At 36.0% G+C, this 18,084-nt stretch overlaps 1 protein-coding gene across 2 annotated transcripts in view; it reads left to right on the forward strand.

Moving 5' to 3' along the window:
• Positions 1-4,687: 4,687 nt before the first annotated feature.
• LOC111709817 (uncharacterized) overlaps positions 4,688-18,084 on the forward strand; it is a 31,023-nt gene continuing 17,626 nt past the window's right edge. Inside the window, exons 1-6 of one of the 2 annotated variants that reach the window (XM_023483730.1) lie at positions 4,688-4,763; positions 6,533-6,609; positions 8,624-8,693; positions 10,245-10,321; positions 10,425-10,482; positions 11,205-11,310. In XM_023483730.1, the coding sequence (XP_023339498.1) occupies positions 6,548-6,609; positions 8,624-8,693; positions 10,245-10,321; positions 10,425-10,482; positions 11,205-11,310 (373 nt within the window). In that variant the 5' untranslated portion in view covers positions 4,688-4,763; positions 6,533-6,547. Of the gene's footprint in view, positions 4,764-5,846; positions 5,870-6,532; positions 6,610-8,623; positions 8,694-10,244; positions 10,322-10,424; positions 10,483-11,204; positions 11,311-18,084 lie in introns of those variants that run through there. The other variant, XM_023483731.1, reaches the window with a different exon arrangement.

Consider the following 18,084-nt stretch of genomic DNA (forward strand, 5'->3'; position numbering starts at 1 on the left):
CGCAATCGACAAGAGAAACAAACAAATTAATTAAAAAACATTATAAAATATAAACTATATACAAATGTGGCGAAAGATAATCAATGACTATAGGTTGTAATATCTGAATGATTTGTTTGAAATTAAATTGATTTTTTTAACGGTCTATGTCGTGTTGCAATTTTCTCAATTTGTATGGCCGCTAAGTTATTCGGTGTGAGACGTCTTTAACAATTTTCTCCTTATAGACGCAACAGATAGAATTAAGATCAGTAGCGATCAAAAGCGCTTTTTTATCGCACTAAGCCTATACCCCCTTTTATTTTTCGCGAACACTCCCTTTAAATGGAGGGTCACTTGAAAAATGTGGGGGTGTTTACAGGAATTTGGTAAAAACAACTCAGCTTACACTAAGTTCTTAATCTAGCTAGACATCTAAAGGTTTAATTTAAAGTGTTGAACATATAAGAATTATGTGTTTTATGGACCTTATCATTATATTGTATTTATCTCAAGGCAACCAAATATAATTAATTTCTGCACAATCACTACCCTGCCATATATAATATATTTATACAATATATATTTATTTATTTATACAATATATATTTATATATTTATATCACAGATGTAGTTCTTGGTTCTTATTATTTCAAGATGTTAACTAAACAAAAGGCCTAAATAAGCTTGAGTGTCTAAAAAATAATCATTGAATCAAGAGAAATCAAATTTTATATTTGTCAAGGACAAAATTCAAGTATTTTCATTAGATGCTAATTGTTTGTAATTTAATAATTGAATTTTATGCAAACAAAAATATGAATATCGAACTGGGACGAGAATTAATAAAAAGTGAGAAGTTGAACAACGTTGTAGTGGTTCATTAAATCTGGCCTCTGGCTGATTATTGGTATTAATCTTAATTCGAAATTTCGAGAATTATTATATTGTTTGGATTACCTTGTAAGTCCTTCAAGCAACAAATGATTTATTTTTACATATTATGACATCCTATTATTTTACTTCATAAGACATTTAAAACAATAATGATTTGTTTATCCTTTATCAGCAGACAGGGGAGGCGAGGAAAGGGCAGGGGGGGGGGAGAGGTAGAATGTTGAAAAAAACGTGCACATAATTTTGTAAAATACAAAATGTCGGATGTTAAAACACGAGGAATGATGACAATACAATTTATTGTGATTCAGTGTCTATAGAGTTAAAATATGAACCATATGGGCTGATGGAAATATAATCGAACCCTTGATAAAACATTTTTGTTTCCGCAGGGGCTAATATATACTTTTGCACAATTATTTCCATTTTTTGTCTTCCAAATAATATATCTGAATAATTATTAACGAAAACAAAAATATTCGAACACTTTATTATAAAATTGTTTACGCATGTTTTATTTTTATTGGTTGTATTTCTTTAAATGCATGAATAAATTTTACAAGTACGAAAATTCAAAATATTTCCGTTAATTTATTGTGATTTTAAATCTAATTATAATTAAATTGCGACTAAGGTTTTAATGAGATAAAAATATATAAAAGTATACCAAGTCCACCGCAGGGGCGTACGAGGGGGGGGCCGCGCCCCCCCGCCCCCCTCTACTCGTGCCCCCCTGAGAGGCTGAGGGGGGGCATCCATGGGGGAGGCTCTTTTAATATTACATCTGCTTGCATTTCCCTTCCTCAGGTCAGGCACAGTGGTGTACCTAGGGGGGCAGTAGTTCTCTTGCCCCCCCCATGGGAGTTCCAAAAATACAAAATTAAAAGGAAACTACGTTTAGAAAGTAACACCTGACAATGACAAAGACTAAATACCGACAAATTTCAAACCCGGCCCTTAATTTATGCAGAGATAAGAGTTCCAATGGTTGAATGGAATAATCGCACATACGCACGTACGGCCGGATCAACAAGAGATTATTAATATATAATATATCAAAACTTCTAATCCTGGATGGTAACCATATTTTTACACGAAGGAAACGTTTACGGCGCAATTTTGTTATTGCTGCACCTCCAGTTTTGCGCTGAATTTTTTTCGTGGAGCCATTTTGCGCAGAATTGCACAATTTCGGAAAATTAATTTTATTCGTAAAAGCTTGCAAAATAGGCCAGAAAATTTGCAGTAATTTTATTTTTCTAGTTTTAACAGTGTTTTATTCTGTCGATTTCCTTCATTGTTTCTGTTTTGTTTGAGGAGAAGCCACAGCTGAAAATCGAAAATCAAGGAGATATTCTTTCTTGATTGCAGGCAATAGCTTAAAAGGTATACCGGTTTAAATAGTGCATTCCATGATTCCATAGGAAGGTCTACGAGAATTTTACTTGATTTTGGGTTCCCTTGCTTAAAATATCAGACGTCTTTGCTTGTCTTGCGAATCCAAGATAAAACAAAAACTTACGATTCTACTAGATAAAAAAGCTTACACCAACAGGTTGCAAAGATAGTACTGTACTATACTGTACTGTAATGTACTGTACTGTACTGTAAACGGATTACAGTTTGAGTATAGGTAAGTATTAGTGTTCAGTCGTTTTACTGAACTTAATTTCAGCAGTTATGTATTTTAATTAATGTTTTATAAAATACATTTTCTGGTTCTGAAATCAAATTATTAAGAATTTTCTTGCTTCGTAATCTAAAATGTTTTGGTATTTCTGAATCTTTAAGAAAAATTCCCACCTCCTGCAATGCGCCAGTTTTTTTGCCTGTTTTATAATAAAAAGAAGCTTAAAAAATTTGTGATTAGACATTGAAAAAAAAATTAAATACCGCTGCCCATTATTTTTTAGCATGTGTGGCTTGTTTTTTTTTCTCAAAACCCCTGATTTTGATCGTGGACAAAATATGGATAAATCATTTAATTTGCCAGTAGAGCACCGGACGTGGTAGAGTTAACAACAACTGACCACGTGGAAAAAGGCAAGATGGCGCCAGAAATTATTTTAGAAGGAATATTTAGCTTATATTTCGGGGGCGGTGAGGGNGGTATAGGGTTGATTGGGGGGAGTATAGGGGTGGGGTAGTTAAGTAATTTAGGGGGAAAATGAAAAATGTTTTAAGCAAAAATGTTACCATACAAATTTTTAAACAATTATTATACCATCTGAACTGAATAATGGTAAATATTATACTTATCATTTAATGATCATGAAAGAAAACTATGAGGAGATGATGATGGTGACATAATTGTACAAGTATGGCGCCTAAAATTCAACTTATCTTTTTTATGTTTCAATGTAAATAGGTCTAGTTAGACTTATTGTACTTTTATGGCGAGAATTTTAGAAAAAAATTTTCATGACTGCAGTTTGTTTTTATTCACAACTTAATGAAACCATGAATAAAAAGCTAATTTTTAAAAGAAAATGCGACATTTACTTAAGTTCTCCATATTTGATAAAGAAGTTTGAAAATCTCCTAAGTTTGCTAATTAAAGTTTCTTCAATTGAAACTTCTAATTCTGCGAAATGTCCAAATATCATAAAGTTTAAATATTTTGACAATATTTAAAATCTAATTGAGAATTTTAAATGAGAAAAAGAGAAAAATAAAGAGGTTTTCCGCCATTGGGTTCGAACAAAGCTAGATCCATTGATTTAAAATGAATTGTCACTGTAGCCTAATTTCCTCATGTTAGCAAAATATAAACAATAAAAAAATGGGAAGGGAGAAAGTGCATATAAAAGGCTGTCAGTGTAAAAACGGGTTAACTTTTAAGGGAGAAATCAAAAATTTTAGAAAATGGGTAAATTTTGGAAAATGGGTAAATGTTGGTAAACAAAATTATTGTTCCTGATTTCAGGGTTGACAAAAAACCAGCATAGCGTTCTTGGGTTTTATTGGATTTTATTTTCTTTTTTTGCTTTTTTAATTTTAAAGTATAACTAAAACAAACTAATCATATAAAAAGGATATTAAGCAACAGGTGAACACTATTTTGTGCCTACAGCTTATACTCTTACAATAAACTTTCCTCCCAATTCTCCATGAGGGGTATACTTCAAGTGTTAAATATTTTAGATCTATTTACTAGTCAGTAGTTTTTAATCCATTTTCGGAATAATAAAAAAAGTTTCGCGGTTTTGAAGAAATTTTTATTTTCAGCCTATATTACTCCTCAAACAAATTCAGCCGATTTGGTCCAGCTTTTAGTGCTGTAACAATTTGGTTATAATCGATATAGGCTATAAGACAAATTCTAAAAAACCCAAAAAACACTTTCGGGTAGTTTTTTAACATGGGTATAAATGTGTTTTTTGGGTGTTTTGCAGTATGTTTTTTTTTCATGCCAAACCTGGAACTTGACTTAAACCCATAAATATGTAGGCTCTACTGAGTACACCTTGATCACACAATAATTCATTCAAGTAAACTAGATTTAGAGCCTGAAATTTAAAAGAGTATCGTAGAACGAAACTCCCGAGTTTCCTTTTTGGGGTCTTAACATTTGTGTAGATTTTGATTACAGAGATTTTAAAAAAAATGGAGAATTTGAAGAAATTAATAACAAAATATTTCATAACAAAATATTGATATTCACAAAACTGCAATAACTCCATTCTTAAAACCCGGGTTTTAAAACTGGTTTTCATAACGATACCCTGTCTTAAGTTTTGGGTTCTGGATTTAGTGACTAATTTGATTAATCCGTACATCCAACTTGATTATTTATGTAATGTACTTATTTAGGTGCTGACTGTTTGTGTACTGTTTGATTTACGTACTGCTCCAATCAGAAGAATACACAAACAAACAACATTTAGGTAAATTATAAAAATGGTAGAAAAACCGAAGACATTGCTAATTAAAGATCAGAAAATCTACGCAAATTTGACGCATTTTCTTGGTGAGCCAGCGATAGTAACAAATGTCGTCGTCTGTAAAAATCCAGTACTTTTACGCTGTCGACGTCTCATAATATCGTCTTTTATTATTAGCAAAGTCTTTAGAAAAACCTAAATAAAATAAAAGCAAATCTTTCACTGATGTCAATTCCCGAAAAGATCTATGATTTTTCAGGATACAAGTCCCACCCCCCCCCCCCCCTTGGACCTCCCTCAAAAAAAGCCTAGCCTAGAAACAAGAAATTTAGAGAACTTATTTTTTAAAATGTAAAAATATCATGAAAAATATACAAGATTTAGTTTAACAGTGGAACCCATAAAACTGTGTAATAGGAAGACGACATTTAGGCAATTCTAAGTTTATGTGATGTTGCTATAAAATAGAAGTTTTACAAAAAGCTTTAAACTTGCTTTTTAAATAATTAATTGGGTTCGTTTATACTGCAAACAATCTGAGTTTTATTTGATAACTTTTGTCATAACTTTAGACTAACAATCGTCGTTTTATTCCACAGTTTCCCCGATTTCCACTGTATTCCAAAATTATTTTTATAAACTACTAGCCGAGATACCCTGCGTTGCCCGTTGAATTTTTTTAATATAAATTCAAAAAACAAATTTTGATTTTTGAAGAATAAAAAGGGTTCCCTCAAACATTTTAGCCAATTCGGTCTAGTCGTTTGGCCAGCCATAGCTAACATATATACAAACAAATATATATGATCGAAGAGCATTATTATATAGAAGATAAAAACCTCCCCTGAGTTTTTTCTCAGAATATAAAAACGTTTTAAATTTTCCTTTTGACAAAATTTTCAACAACAAAAATTATTGATCTTTTGTTCTTTTATTCTATTTTTGAAAAGATTTTCTACGTAAATAAAAACAGAAAGAAACAACATTTTGATTAATTTTAATTTCAATTGATTATCTTTTCTTTTACGTCATATTTATTGCATTCTTTACAGCGCAATATTAACTGCGTTTTATTCGAGCTGGGCAGTGTTTGGGAGGATATATTCGAGGTGGCAGTGTTTGGGAGGATATATTCGAGGTGGCAGTGTTTGGGAAGATATATTCGAGGTGGCAGACTTTGGGAGGATATATTCGAGGTGGCAGTGTTTGGGAGGATATATTCGAGGTGGCAGTGTTTGGGAGAGAATATTAAAGGTGGCAGTGTTTGGGAGGATATATTCGAGGTGGCAGTGTTTGGGAAGATATATTCGAGGTGGCAGTGTTTGGGAGGATATATTCGAGCTGGGCAGTGTTTGGGAGGAATATTCGAGGTGGCAGTGTTTGGGAGGAATATTCGAGGTGGCAGTGTTTGGGAAGATATATTCGAGGTGGCAGGTTTGGGAGGGAATTTTAACTTATCTTAGAAACATGATGAAATATAATTTTGCCACAACATTTTGTAATCTCTATATCTTTGCAATCTGTGATGCAAACTGTTGATATTTTAAAGTTCTAACAGAATTCTATAGCGAATAAAAATTGCCTTTAATACCTGTAAACATATATTTAGATATTTAGTTTAGAAAACAAAGAGAGGCTGTTTATTGAAAACTTCATAATGTTTCCTTGTTTATTTGTATCCGTGCAGTTTGACAGCTTGGTAGAAATAAAAAATATCAATCGAAACGTCGTCTTCATTGTATTGATATATAAGAAGACAACTGTATGTTTAGATCTAAGATTCTGAAATGATTATCCTCCCTCTACTGCTGGTACTGCTTCAGATATCAGAACAGACGGTTTTACTCAGGTTTTATTCGTTCATGTTCTACTCAGGTTTTTATTCGTTCATGTTTTACTCAGGTTTTTATTCGTTCATGTTTTACTCAGGTTTTTATTTATTCATGTTTTACTCAGGTTTTTATTCGTTCATGTTTTACTCAGGTTTTTATTCGTTCATGTTTTACTCAGGTTTTTATTCGTTCATGTTTTACTTAGGTTTTATTCGTTCATGTTTTACTCAGGTTTTTATTCGTTAATGTTTTTTTTAAATCCATCCTTTCAGAGTTAGTTAAATGCACTGTAAGCGTAATTTTAAAAATGACAAGACCCGATTTACTAAAGTAGCCTTAAAAGCTTGGTTTGATCAAGTTTGTTAGGTATGCATGATTTATTTGTTTTGATTTTGTTGTGCATATCTTACTTTTAAGAAAATGTTGAGAAATTAACAGAAATAAACTCTTTTATAACGTTGAATTAGAACGACGTTATCTTTCAAATTTTGTATCTGATTAAAGGGTTCAGGGTTCTGTAATAAATCGGCCATTTTTATCTTTGCATCACTTAAAATCACGCTTTTAGCGGCAATTGAAGTCAAGTAACCAATGCATGCTACCCAAGATACCTTTCTCTGGGTAAGAAAAAAGGAGTTATTCTTGTTTTCATTCATCTGAATATTTTTGAAGCTGAAAAAAAGAAAGAAAACTACGAAAATGGATATCTTTTCAATACTGATAGCTGACTATATCTTTCTTATTTTTTAAAAAGGGACGAAAGAGAAAGTTTAATTGAGGATGACATGAAACTACGTCTTCAATCCTTTCAAGTTGAAAGATTATGAATAGAATTTCCCGATTTTTGAAAAAGTTGAAAGTTGAAAAAAGTTTTCTCGAGATGATTTACACTTCATATTTTATCACCAAAATTTTTATGGTATTCCCCTTCAATGTGGGATTCATCCAAGGGGACCCTGGTATTCCCCTTCAATGTGGGGTTCATCCAAGGGGACCATAGTATTCCCCTTCAATGTGGGGTTCATCCTAGAGGGTCCTGGTATTCCCCTTCAAATGGGATTCATCCAAGGGGACCCTGGTATTCCCCTTCAATGTGAGGTTTATCCAAGGGGACCCTGGTATTCCTCTTCAATGTGGGGTTCATCCAAGGGGACCCTGGTATTCCCCTACAATGTGTGGGTTCATCCAAAGGGACCCTGGTATTCCCCTTCAATGTTGGGTTCATCCAAAGGGACCCTGGTATTTCCCTTCAATGTGGGGCTCATCCAAAGGAGCCCTGGTATTTCCCTTCAATGTATGGGTTCATCCAAGGGAACCTTGGTATTCCCCTTCAATGTGGAATTCATCCAAAGTGACCCTGGTATTCCCCTTCAATGTGTGGGTTCTTCCAAGGGGACCCTGGTATTTCCCTTGAATGTGTGGTTCATCCAAGGGGACCCTGGTATTCCCCTTCAATGTGGGGTTCATCCAAGGGGACCCTGGTATTCCCATTCAATGTTTAGAGTGGCATGCGGATATCTTTGGTTATGATTAATAAAGTATAGAATTGAAGGGTATTGTTGTAAATCGGACATAACCCCCCTTTTTGTTTTATATAGTATATGTAATAACAACAGTTCCTTAAAGTGTCGTTTTCTTCCAAAAGAATTTCCAATAAATGTTACTTGTTACTTGTTTCCCAGAATTTCTCTTAAGAATGGTTTTCATCCAAGATTTCTTTGGAATTCCTTTGAAAGAGATTTATATTAAAGAGGTCTTTGGAATTCCATTTTAATGTGATTTTAATTCAAAAGTTCCCTGGAATTAGAATTAGAATGTGATGTAAATCTATGAGGTCCCTGAAATTTGCTTTTAATGTGATTTGAATTCAAGGGTCCCGGAAATTCCCTTACATGTAATTTCAATTTAAGAAGTCCCTGGAATTCCTTATGAATATGATTTTAATTCAAGAGTTCCCAGGAATTCTACTTGTTTATGATTCTAATTGAAGAGATGATCCCTTGAATTTACTTGAAGATAATATTTGATTAGGAAGGATCTGAGTGAGTATGATCTAGCAAGGTGTAATGATGGAACTCCAGCTTCATATCTTCATCAACAGGTAAACGGACGTGCGCAAATCGCGCACTGGACATGCTTAGGAAAATTGTACATGCGTAAGTAAGTACATATATCATTACGAGAGTGCATTTGCATTATAATGAGAATGCAACAGCTCCCATCGCAATACAACTTTGTATCTGGTCATTTTCTGAGTGAACAAAAATAAACAGGGCAGTGACAGTGTGAAACCATGATTATTGATTATTGCACTTAAAACGTGTATCAAAGACTAAATATTAAATAAGATGTTACGTACTTTCCCAAAGGCATTTTCCCAAGTGGCAACTTCCCAAACGTTCCCTGTAGTTTTTTTGTCCTAGCACTCTCATTTTTGACACTATCACCGTGAATTTTTTACTTTTAGTGAAAAGTAATTTAAAGGATTTTTTGTTAAACATTTTTTTTATTTAAAGGGTAGGGTACAGGGCAGAAAAAAAGTCTGGTCTGTAAAAAAAAATCTAAAATAGCCCATTACTTTTTGTGATTAAAGCAGCAGATCTAAAACCTACATTAAAAAGCCATTGAAAAATGCATGTAGAAACATGTGTCGACACACTTTAATATTTGTTTAAAACAAAAAATTTTTTCCCTCACTTTTTTTACCCTTTCTAGGCATTTTTTTCAACACTCCCTAGCACCCAAACTATTAGAGTTATTGATCTACTTTTTTCTATGAGCGGGCCTTGTAAAATTGGGCTATGAGTATGAACATGCATTTTAACCCTATACTTATTCTCTAAGGCTTTTTCTAGGGGTGGGCGTCAAATGCCCCCCCCCCGTCCATACATAAGGCGCCTTTTAAGGGTTAAAATACCTAACACTGCTCTGAACCCCTTAGCTAGAATGCATAATTTAAACACTATACCATTATAAAGTCCAATGCAATTAATTCACATTCAGTTTACTATCTTTTTTTAGCCATAAACATTTTTCAAAAGCTTAGATAGAAAATATTTATATATTCTTTTAACTCCAACTATAATGCAAATTTTTTAATGATTTTACCTACCTAGCCCGTTATAAAATCTCTTAAAAGATTCAGAATTTTATGAAATAAAAGTGTATTTCTTCCATTTCAAAATATATTTTTCTTTTTATCAACAAAAATGAGCCAACAATTCCAGAAAATTGAAGTATCATTGGAAAAAAGAGTAATTTTTAAAACTCTTCAGAAGCAGACGAAACCCATCTTCTTTCATCATTGTTGGTGTTTCATTGAATTCTTTAGGAATTCTTTAGTCCAAGAGATATTTTGCTATAAGATGTTAGAATTACATGTTAAGAAACCTCAGACTACAATCAAAGATAAAAAGCTTAAAACACCGTACACTGTACAGCTTTTTATACAGAGTACAGTGTGTTGAACAGTGTACCAGCGTGTACGTACAGTGTACATAAATTCATTAACATGGTGCATACAATATATTATAATAATTAAAAACTGTAATAAAAATTATAATTGTAGTTTTATTATAACCTAATAACTTTATATTCTGCAGCCTATTCGACAAATTTATGAACATTCTCTTTAAAAAATCAATTTGTCTAGGATGTGAGATATGCTAATGAGCATGTTTTGATTTATTTGGAGGATGGAGGACACTGTGGTTCAGTGGAGGCTTGTAGGTCAGATTTATCTATCTATCTATCTATCTATCTATCTATCTATCTATCTATATATCTATCTATATATCTATCTATCTATATATCTATCTATCTATCTATGCAGGGAAAGGTGCAGAGAAGGGAGTTCTAAGAGAGATTTATGTACTGCTGCATCCCAACAGGTTAGATTGTTATCCACAGAGTTTATCAGGACCAAGGAGTTTACATTCCATAGACAAAATAGATAGAACCAAGGAGTTTACAGATTACTGATGGGATCTGGTCTGAAAACCCTGGAATAAATCCATCAATGTATTTGGGTGGTTGAGAGAACTGATGGGATCTGGTCTGAAAACTCGGGAGTAAATCCATCCATGTATCTAGGTGGTTGAGAGAACTGATGGGATCTGGCCTGAAAACCCTGGAGTAAATCCTTCCATGTATCTAGGTGGTTGAGAGAACTGATGGGATCTGGTCTGAAAACCCTGGAGTAAATCCATCCATCTGTCTAGGTGGTTGAGAGAACTGATGGGATCTGGTCTGAAAACCCTGGAGTAAATCCATCCATGTATCTAGGTGGTTGAGGACCTGATGGGATCTGGTCTGAAAAGTGTGAAAACCCTGGAGTAAATCCTTCCATGTATCCAGGTGGTTGAGAGAACTGATGGGATCTGGTCGGAAAACCCTGGAGTAAATCCATCCATCTGTCTAGGTGGTTGAGAGAACTGATGGGATCTGGTCTGAAAACCCTGGAGTAAATCCTTCCATGTATCTAGGTGGTTGAGAGAACTGATGGGATCTGGTCTGAAAACCCTGGAGTAAATACATCCACGTATCTAGGTGGTCGAAAGAACTGATGGGATCTGGTCTGAAAACCCTGGAGTAAATCCATCCATGTATCTAGGTGGTTGAGAGAACTGATGGGATCTGGTCTGAAAACCCTGGAGTAAATCCTTTTGCAAACCATTTCAAGGCTTCTCTTCACTACTGCTCTAGTGATAACTATGCAGGTAGTAGATTTGTAAACAAAGGGTTAGTTTACAGCTAAAAAAATATTGTGTTTAGATAATAAATACTTATAAGAAATGCGTACATGGAATTGTAGGGACCCGAATAAAGATGGCTAACACAAAAAAAACATGTAACTGGACTTTAGAAGAAAATTTAAAATTAAATTAAAACATTGTTTCATTGATTCATATCAGATTACAAATTGTGGGAGTAAAATGAACTTGTGAGAAGGTTTAGAAAACCAGTTTTAAGCTTTATATTGTTTTGGATATATTTTAAACTGTATTTTGTTGGAAGGTGTTTTGATATGTTTAGCAAAATCAATTTCTGTTTAAATATAATGTCTTCCGATATCGTTTTTTTCTTCGAAGCAATTTATAAAGATATAAACGCATCGATATCAAAGAATAAGGTATAAAGCATGTTACATTCATCTATACAATACACACATACAATCCAGGGGGCGGAAGTCTCATGTGTGAGGGTGTCTGTACCAAAAGAGTGTGTTTAAATGGGAGTGACCGGTTATGTAAGGTAGTTGAACTGAGTATGCATTCGACGTTCGAAACTCCTACTTTGGGGGTGGATATGTTTTCAGAATTAGTTGTTTTTTAATTATTAATAACGACAACGAAAAATAAAGTAAAAATTATACAGTAATTTAATTAGATGATTAGGAACATATTTCTCAAAAGAAATGTGTCAATAAATCAGTGCTAAAATCGATGATTTCGTTTTCATTATTATATTGAATCTTCTTTCAATTTATTCGCAGATTTCTTCAAATTCTTCAGATGTCGTCTTTTCAATAATTATTCTAGAAAATCTGCGAAAAAGTCCAAGAAAATAAAGTCTCGAATTGGTAGGGCTTTATTTCCAGAGACTTTTAAATTAAAGGACTTTTTTAGTGTAAAATTTTAGGACTTTTTTCCAGAAACTTTTTTTCCAAGGACTTTTTTGACGGTTACTAGTCTAGGATTGTACATTTGTGTATTGTTAATTGTTTAATAATTTATATTAAGCGACTTGATACGTGATTAATACGTTACTAGCAAAACTATTTGCCTTGAAAAAACTTAAAATACATTCAAGTATTGCTATAATGTCGTCTTTTTATTCCACAGTTTTCTGGTTATCACTGTAAAAAACGTAAAAAATCGGGCATCCCACGCCACTCTTTTTTTAACGGAGGGTCACGTGAAGTTACCACAGCAAAAAGTTGTAATCTCTGTTTGTCTGTCTGGTTGTTTGTCCGATCATAACTCATGAAACCCTGGACCGATTTGCCTCAAATTTTGAATGGGGGAACTCGGGAGACCCACGAGAATGTTCTTAGGTTGGTTTTGAGATTCTAAGTTGGGTAAGTCGACTTTAATAGCGAAAATTTTGTTTCCTGATTAAATCGTTCCAGTGCGGGTAAACGGCAGGAGTAACTTTTAGTAACCTGGGCAGCGCTGGGTTCCCAAGCTAGTATTAAATAAACCCTTGTTCACTCTAGTTCTGTATGCATTGACAGAATAAACTACTAATGGCACTCTAGTTCTATAATATCGATGGTTTAAGCTTGAGTTCGAATAAGAGGTGCATTGATAGAATAAACTACTAATTCTATGATATCATTGGATTATGCTGGAGATGAGTACAAAGAAGAAATGCACATTAGAATAAACTCCTAATTGCTCTCTATCTCTATAATATCGATGGTTTAAGATTGAAGTAAACAAAGAAGAGATGCATATGTAGAATAAAACCAATACATTTTCAATCCTTTAGATGCATAGTTATACCTTTTGTCATAGAAATGTTGAAACTGAGTTTTATGAAAATTTTGCACATAAAAGTTATCTCATAAGTAAAACACTGATTATTTTTATATTTAATTTGATGTAAAAATTGTTTCATGTTTTAAACCTATTAGTTTAAATTGGCAAAAACAAATATTTGAATAGTTTTCCTGAAAAGTGTCTGTAAATCATGGAAATTAGTTTTCTAGCAGAGAGATTGAAAGAATTGAAATCCTTATCTTACATATTTTCAAATTTAACTTAAGAAGACCAAACATGGTTTGAATTTCTAGTAGGTCATCAGATAAATATACTACGAGGTCACAAAGTGGTACCAGTATTGTCAGATACAATGTCTAGTTTGCTGTGATCCAGATTCAAGATGTCATCTCACGCTGAAAGCTTTTCCATTTAAATGCAAAATATCCCTCGTTAGACATGTTTAATTATGTTTAAACAGAAAAAGCTAAATGTCGTTGTTGTTGGTAAAAAATGCACTCTTTTTCAGGAAATTGATAGAAGGCAGATATACCAATAATGATAACAACTCTGGAGTAGGAAGACAACTTTTAGACTTAAGTTTTGATTTAACAGTCCAATGAACGAGCGACAAAGCAATTGTGCAGTGTAAACAGACCCATTTCATGCAATAAGTGGTTTAATAAGTTACTAGAAAAACTATTTGCTTTGAAACAACATCAAATGCACTTTTCTACTGATTTTATGTTGTCTTCCTATTCCAGGATTACAATTGATATGGCTAAGAGAATAGGCTAACAATAACTTGTTTGCAGTTCTCTTCTGATTGTCCAAAACCACACCGGTTCTCTTAGAAAGAGAACATGTTTCGTGGTTTTAGAACCACTACTACTCTTTATATAGAAAACTCAGCAGCAACACGATCGCAGATATTAACTGGTCGAAGGAACACATTTATTCTCCTCTGTTTATTTATATGCTGAAATATGACATATTATAATGGTATATAAATAAAACATATAACATCAGTCAGAAATAACAATAATAATATAAATTTCATACCAATACACTAAAAGCTCTGATAGTTCCTATGGTGATGGCTATACTGACTTAATTGTCAAACCAATTGTAAATAGAAAACTAATCTGAGCCAACACTTGTTTGTCAACAAAAAACTGGTTTGTGTTTAGCTAGTCTTAACATGAAGGTGGGCCGGGGGGGGGGGGGGGATTGGGGCCCTTGAACTGCAGTACAGTAATAGAGATCAAAATACAATAGATGACATTTATACTCCTTCATCTGGTTCGGAAACATCTCTAACTCTGTGAAACACTCCTGCCGGGAAAAAGTTTCCGAACCACTACGGAAGCACATCTCCTCAGGTAGCATATCTCCTTGGGTAGCATATCTCTTTGGGTAGCATATCTCCTCGGGTAGCATATCTCCTCCGGTAACATATCCTCCTCGGGTAGCATATCTCCTCGGGTAGCATATCTCCTTGGGTAGCATATCTCCTTGGGTAGCATATCTCCTTGGGTAGCATATCTCCTCTGGAAGTATATCTCCTCTGGCAGTATATCTCCTCTGTCAGTATATCTCCTCTGGCAGTATATCTCCTCTGGCAGTATATCTCCTCTGGCAGTATATCTCCTCTGGCAGTATATCTCCTTGGGAACCAGCACCTCCTTGGGAACCAGCACCTCCTTGGGAACCAGCACTTCCTTGGGAACCAGCACCTCCTTGGGAACCAGCAACTCTTTGGGAACCAGCACCTCCTTATTCATCAGCTAGGTCTAAAACAACCAAGCCTATATTGCTTGATTCATTTCTATAAGAGATATAATTGTGACTATAAGGACCTAACCTATTGGTGCTTGATGTGAGTCCTCTGGGTGATGGCTAAGAAGAACTAAGGTGCTGGAGCAGAGAACCTGAAGTGGGACTCCTCGTTCCGAGCAGTGTAGGGTGTTTTCCCTCGAGGTGTGTTTCCTGGCTTTTCATTGGAAACTGAAGCAGAAACTGTTTACAAACACTCAATAGGGAGATTTGCAAGTGCTGCCAGAGAACCACGTAACTAAGCCCTGGTCTGGCCATCAGGGATTCATGATGCAGGTTATGATGGCCTCATGATGAATTTTTTTCTACTCCTTCTGTATGCCATGAATGTAAAGGCTTCGCATGGCGAGAGTAGACAAGAAACCCTGCTATCGCGGGGACACCCAGATAGAATTGGTAGCAGCATCTCAGATAGCTTACCTGCGCGGGGGCCAAGATGTGAGGGAGTGGGTTCCAGAAAACAATCCATGTCCGTCACTATTTGAAAAGTGGGGTGCAGAGACCAAGGCATCGCGTGCTGCACTGGCAGGGAGAGAACTTGACGAGGACTATCAAGACTCAGATGATATGTCACCTACTTTCCTGGCAAACCGAAAGATGTATAATGCCCTGACTAGGCATGCCGATATCCCTGACTTGAGCAACATCCTGAGGAAGATAAAGCTAAACAACAAGATGATGTCCTTAGCACCAAATTGGACTACTGGCAGTGCAGCCAAGGGCATTTTCTCTCGCACATTATACTTGACGAAATCAACTTCAAACCGGGATGTATACCCCACATGGATGAGACACATGGGATAGTGAATAACTTCCTCCACCTCACGGGAGTTACAAATTGTGTTTCATGGAACTGGTGCCTACATGCTATGGCTTCAAACTTAGCACTAGGAGACCTGACTATCAGCGCGGAGAGGGCCATCCTCGCCTATCAGTAAGTGGAGTTCTGGTTCAAGGCCACAAGGGATGGGAGATTTAGCGGCCTTCTAGGGGACATGGAACAGTCAGGGTTGGTTGACTTCTCTGGAATAGATATTGAAGACTAAGCCCTCCCTGACCTAGGATACCTCCCGGGGAGGCTTTATGCAAACAAATCAATTTGGTGTTGGAAATACTGTTCAAAATTGTACATAGTAGTTAGTATCGGAAGCTACAGATATGGGTTTTCTTGGGAAGAGACCATGTGATAAACCTTATAGATAGACTGAAATCAATTGCTAATGTCAGATCCTTCATGAAGGTTTACAAGACCACCGGTATCAACATTGACAAACCATTAGACGCTAGCCATGCTGTGATGAAGGTGGAAAGGTACATAGGGAACAGAATACGTGCAGCCTATCCAGAGGAGGACACAAAGATTCCTAAGTCACTCAAGCAGGTCCTTGCCGTGCTCGAGAATGACTACCACATGCATGATATACCAGATGGTCTTGATACAGGCGAAGACTACGGGAGGAAGAAGCTCCTCGAAGGGCTGGAGGAGGTGTGCAGAGACGCAAATGGACTTGTTGAGTTATTCAAGGACTTGGAACATAGGATTGTATTGTCCTAGATTTATGCTACCTATTTCACTATTTCCCCACCTCTGATCGAGACCTCATAAAAACTCTGAAAGTTACATGAACCAAGATGACAGAGGAGAGGACAACTGATACCAAAGGAACTACATCAGTTTCTGTGAAATATATGACCTAGTAACGGCTTCTAAGGAGCATTCTATACCTACCTACAAATGCCAACCCGGTAAAGAAGAGGAGGTCAGATCTACTGTAAAACACGGACCAGGGAATCCTCCTGAGAGTCTGTAGGGAGCAGCTAAAATGGTAAAGCACTTCCCATATGTGCATACTGCTGATAAGGCATTTGTTCAGGCCAAGGATGTGACAAGGGTTCCTCCATCATACGATGACTACATCAACCCTGGTAGAACAGCTTTCAAGAGGAACATATCTTTGAACGAGTTGCTGTTCAGCTTATTCAACAGAAATGAGTGTGGAGGCAGAGTAACCATGGCTAAATACAAGGTCCTGTTCACTGATGGATTGATCAAGAGAGACAATATTGCATATGTCGCAACGATGGCTGAGAGTACCAAGGATGCTGAAACATCGAGAGAAATGTTGTCCCTGAATGAACCAAGTAGGAGCATGCTCAGCAAGATGGACTCGAGCAGCCAACTTCTTTCAAACAATCTCAACAACATCGTTATGGGGGCCAGCAGGGCTGACATGGACCTCGCCTTTAGGACCTTCCTGTCCAAGTCCTCAGAAGTTGGCTCATGCCTCTTCATTAGCATCAACGTGAAAGAGTGGAGCCCTGGGGCCTCTCGCAATTTCTTCCTGAAACACCCTGACACAGTCCTCAACTACACTCAAGCAGATCATAACATATTATTCACGAAAGTTTGGGAGGGGTTGAAGTTCGTATGCAGGAGGGATGGGCTTAACGTGGATATGGAAATTAATGAAGGAATGGTTCAGGGGTGGACTGGACGATATGATTGTATCCTTCATAGTCATATTCTCTTGTATGTAACTGCAAAGCTGAGAAAACGTGGTATCCTGACTTCCAGTGAAGGTTACAAGGGTAAGGTGATGATTGATGACGCCTTGTTTTGCTTCTTTTTCTTAAAGAAAGCCACACAGGAACAGAGGGAGATGAAATGTGCGAGCATAGAGGCTGCGGAATTGGGACTAGTGATAGCTAAGGACAAGGCTATTATCTCCACACTCAACTTTACCTTCCTTAACTGGTTCTTCTCCCAAATGCAGAAGTCTTGAAACATTGAATTTGCATGATGAAGATTTGCACATCTTCTGACTGCATGATTGTCACATTTCAAAGCCAGATGCAGGACATAACAGGATCCATAAGGGGAGCTATAGAGAAAGGAGCAGATCCCATGCTTGTCTACATTATGGCCCTTAGGCTTGCTGTGAGTACTGCTCTACAATGGGACCCTAACATTGCGAAGAGCAATATCATCAGCCTAGTAGCACAGATTATAGCACCATCGTACTGGGAGGATGAGGATTTCCCGCGTTCATTGACTTTGTGACAAAGGAGAAAACTGACCCCATGAGACCTGTGAATATGTATGCACAGGGACTAGCAGACATCAAGGAGGGATCGAAGTCGTATGAAGAGTGCAAGTCTGTTATTGGAGCAATC

The sequence above is a fragment of the Eurytemora carolleeae genome, unplaced genomic scaffold (assembly GCF_000591075.1).
Source record: "Eurytemora carolleeae unplaced genomic scaffold, Eaff_2.0 scaffold967, whole genome shotgun sequence".
NCBI classification, from domain to species: domain Eukaryota; kingdom Metazoa; phylum Arthropoda; class Copepoda; order Calanoida; family Temoridae; genus Eurytemora; species Eurytemora carolleeae.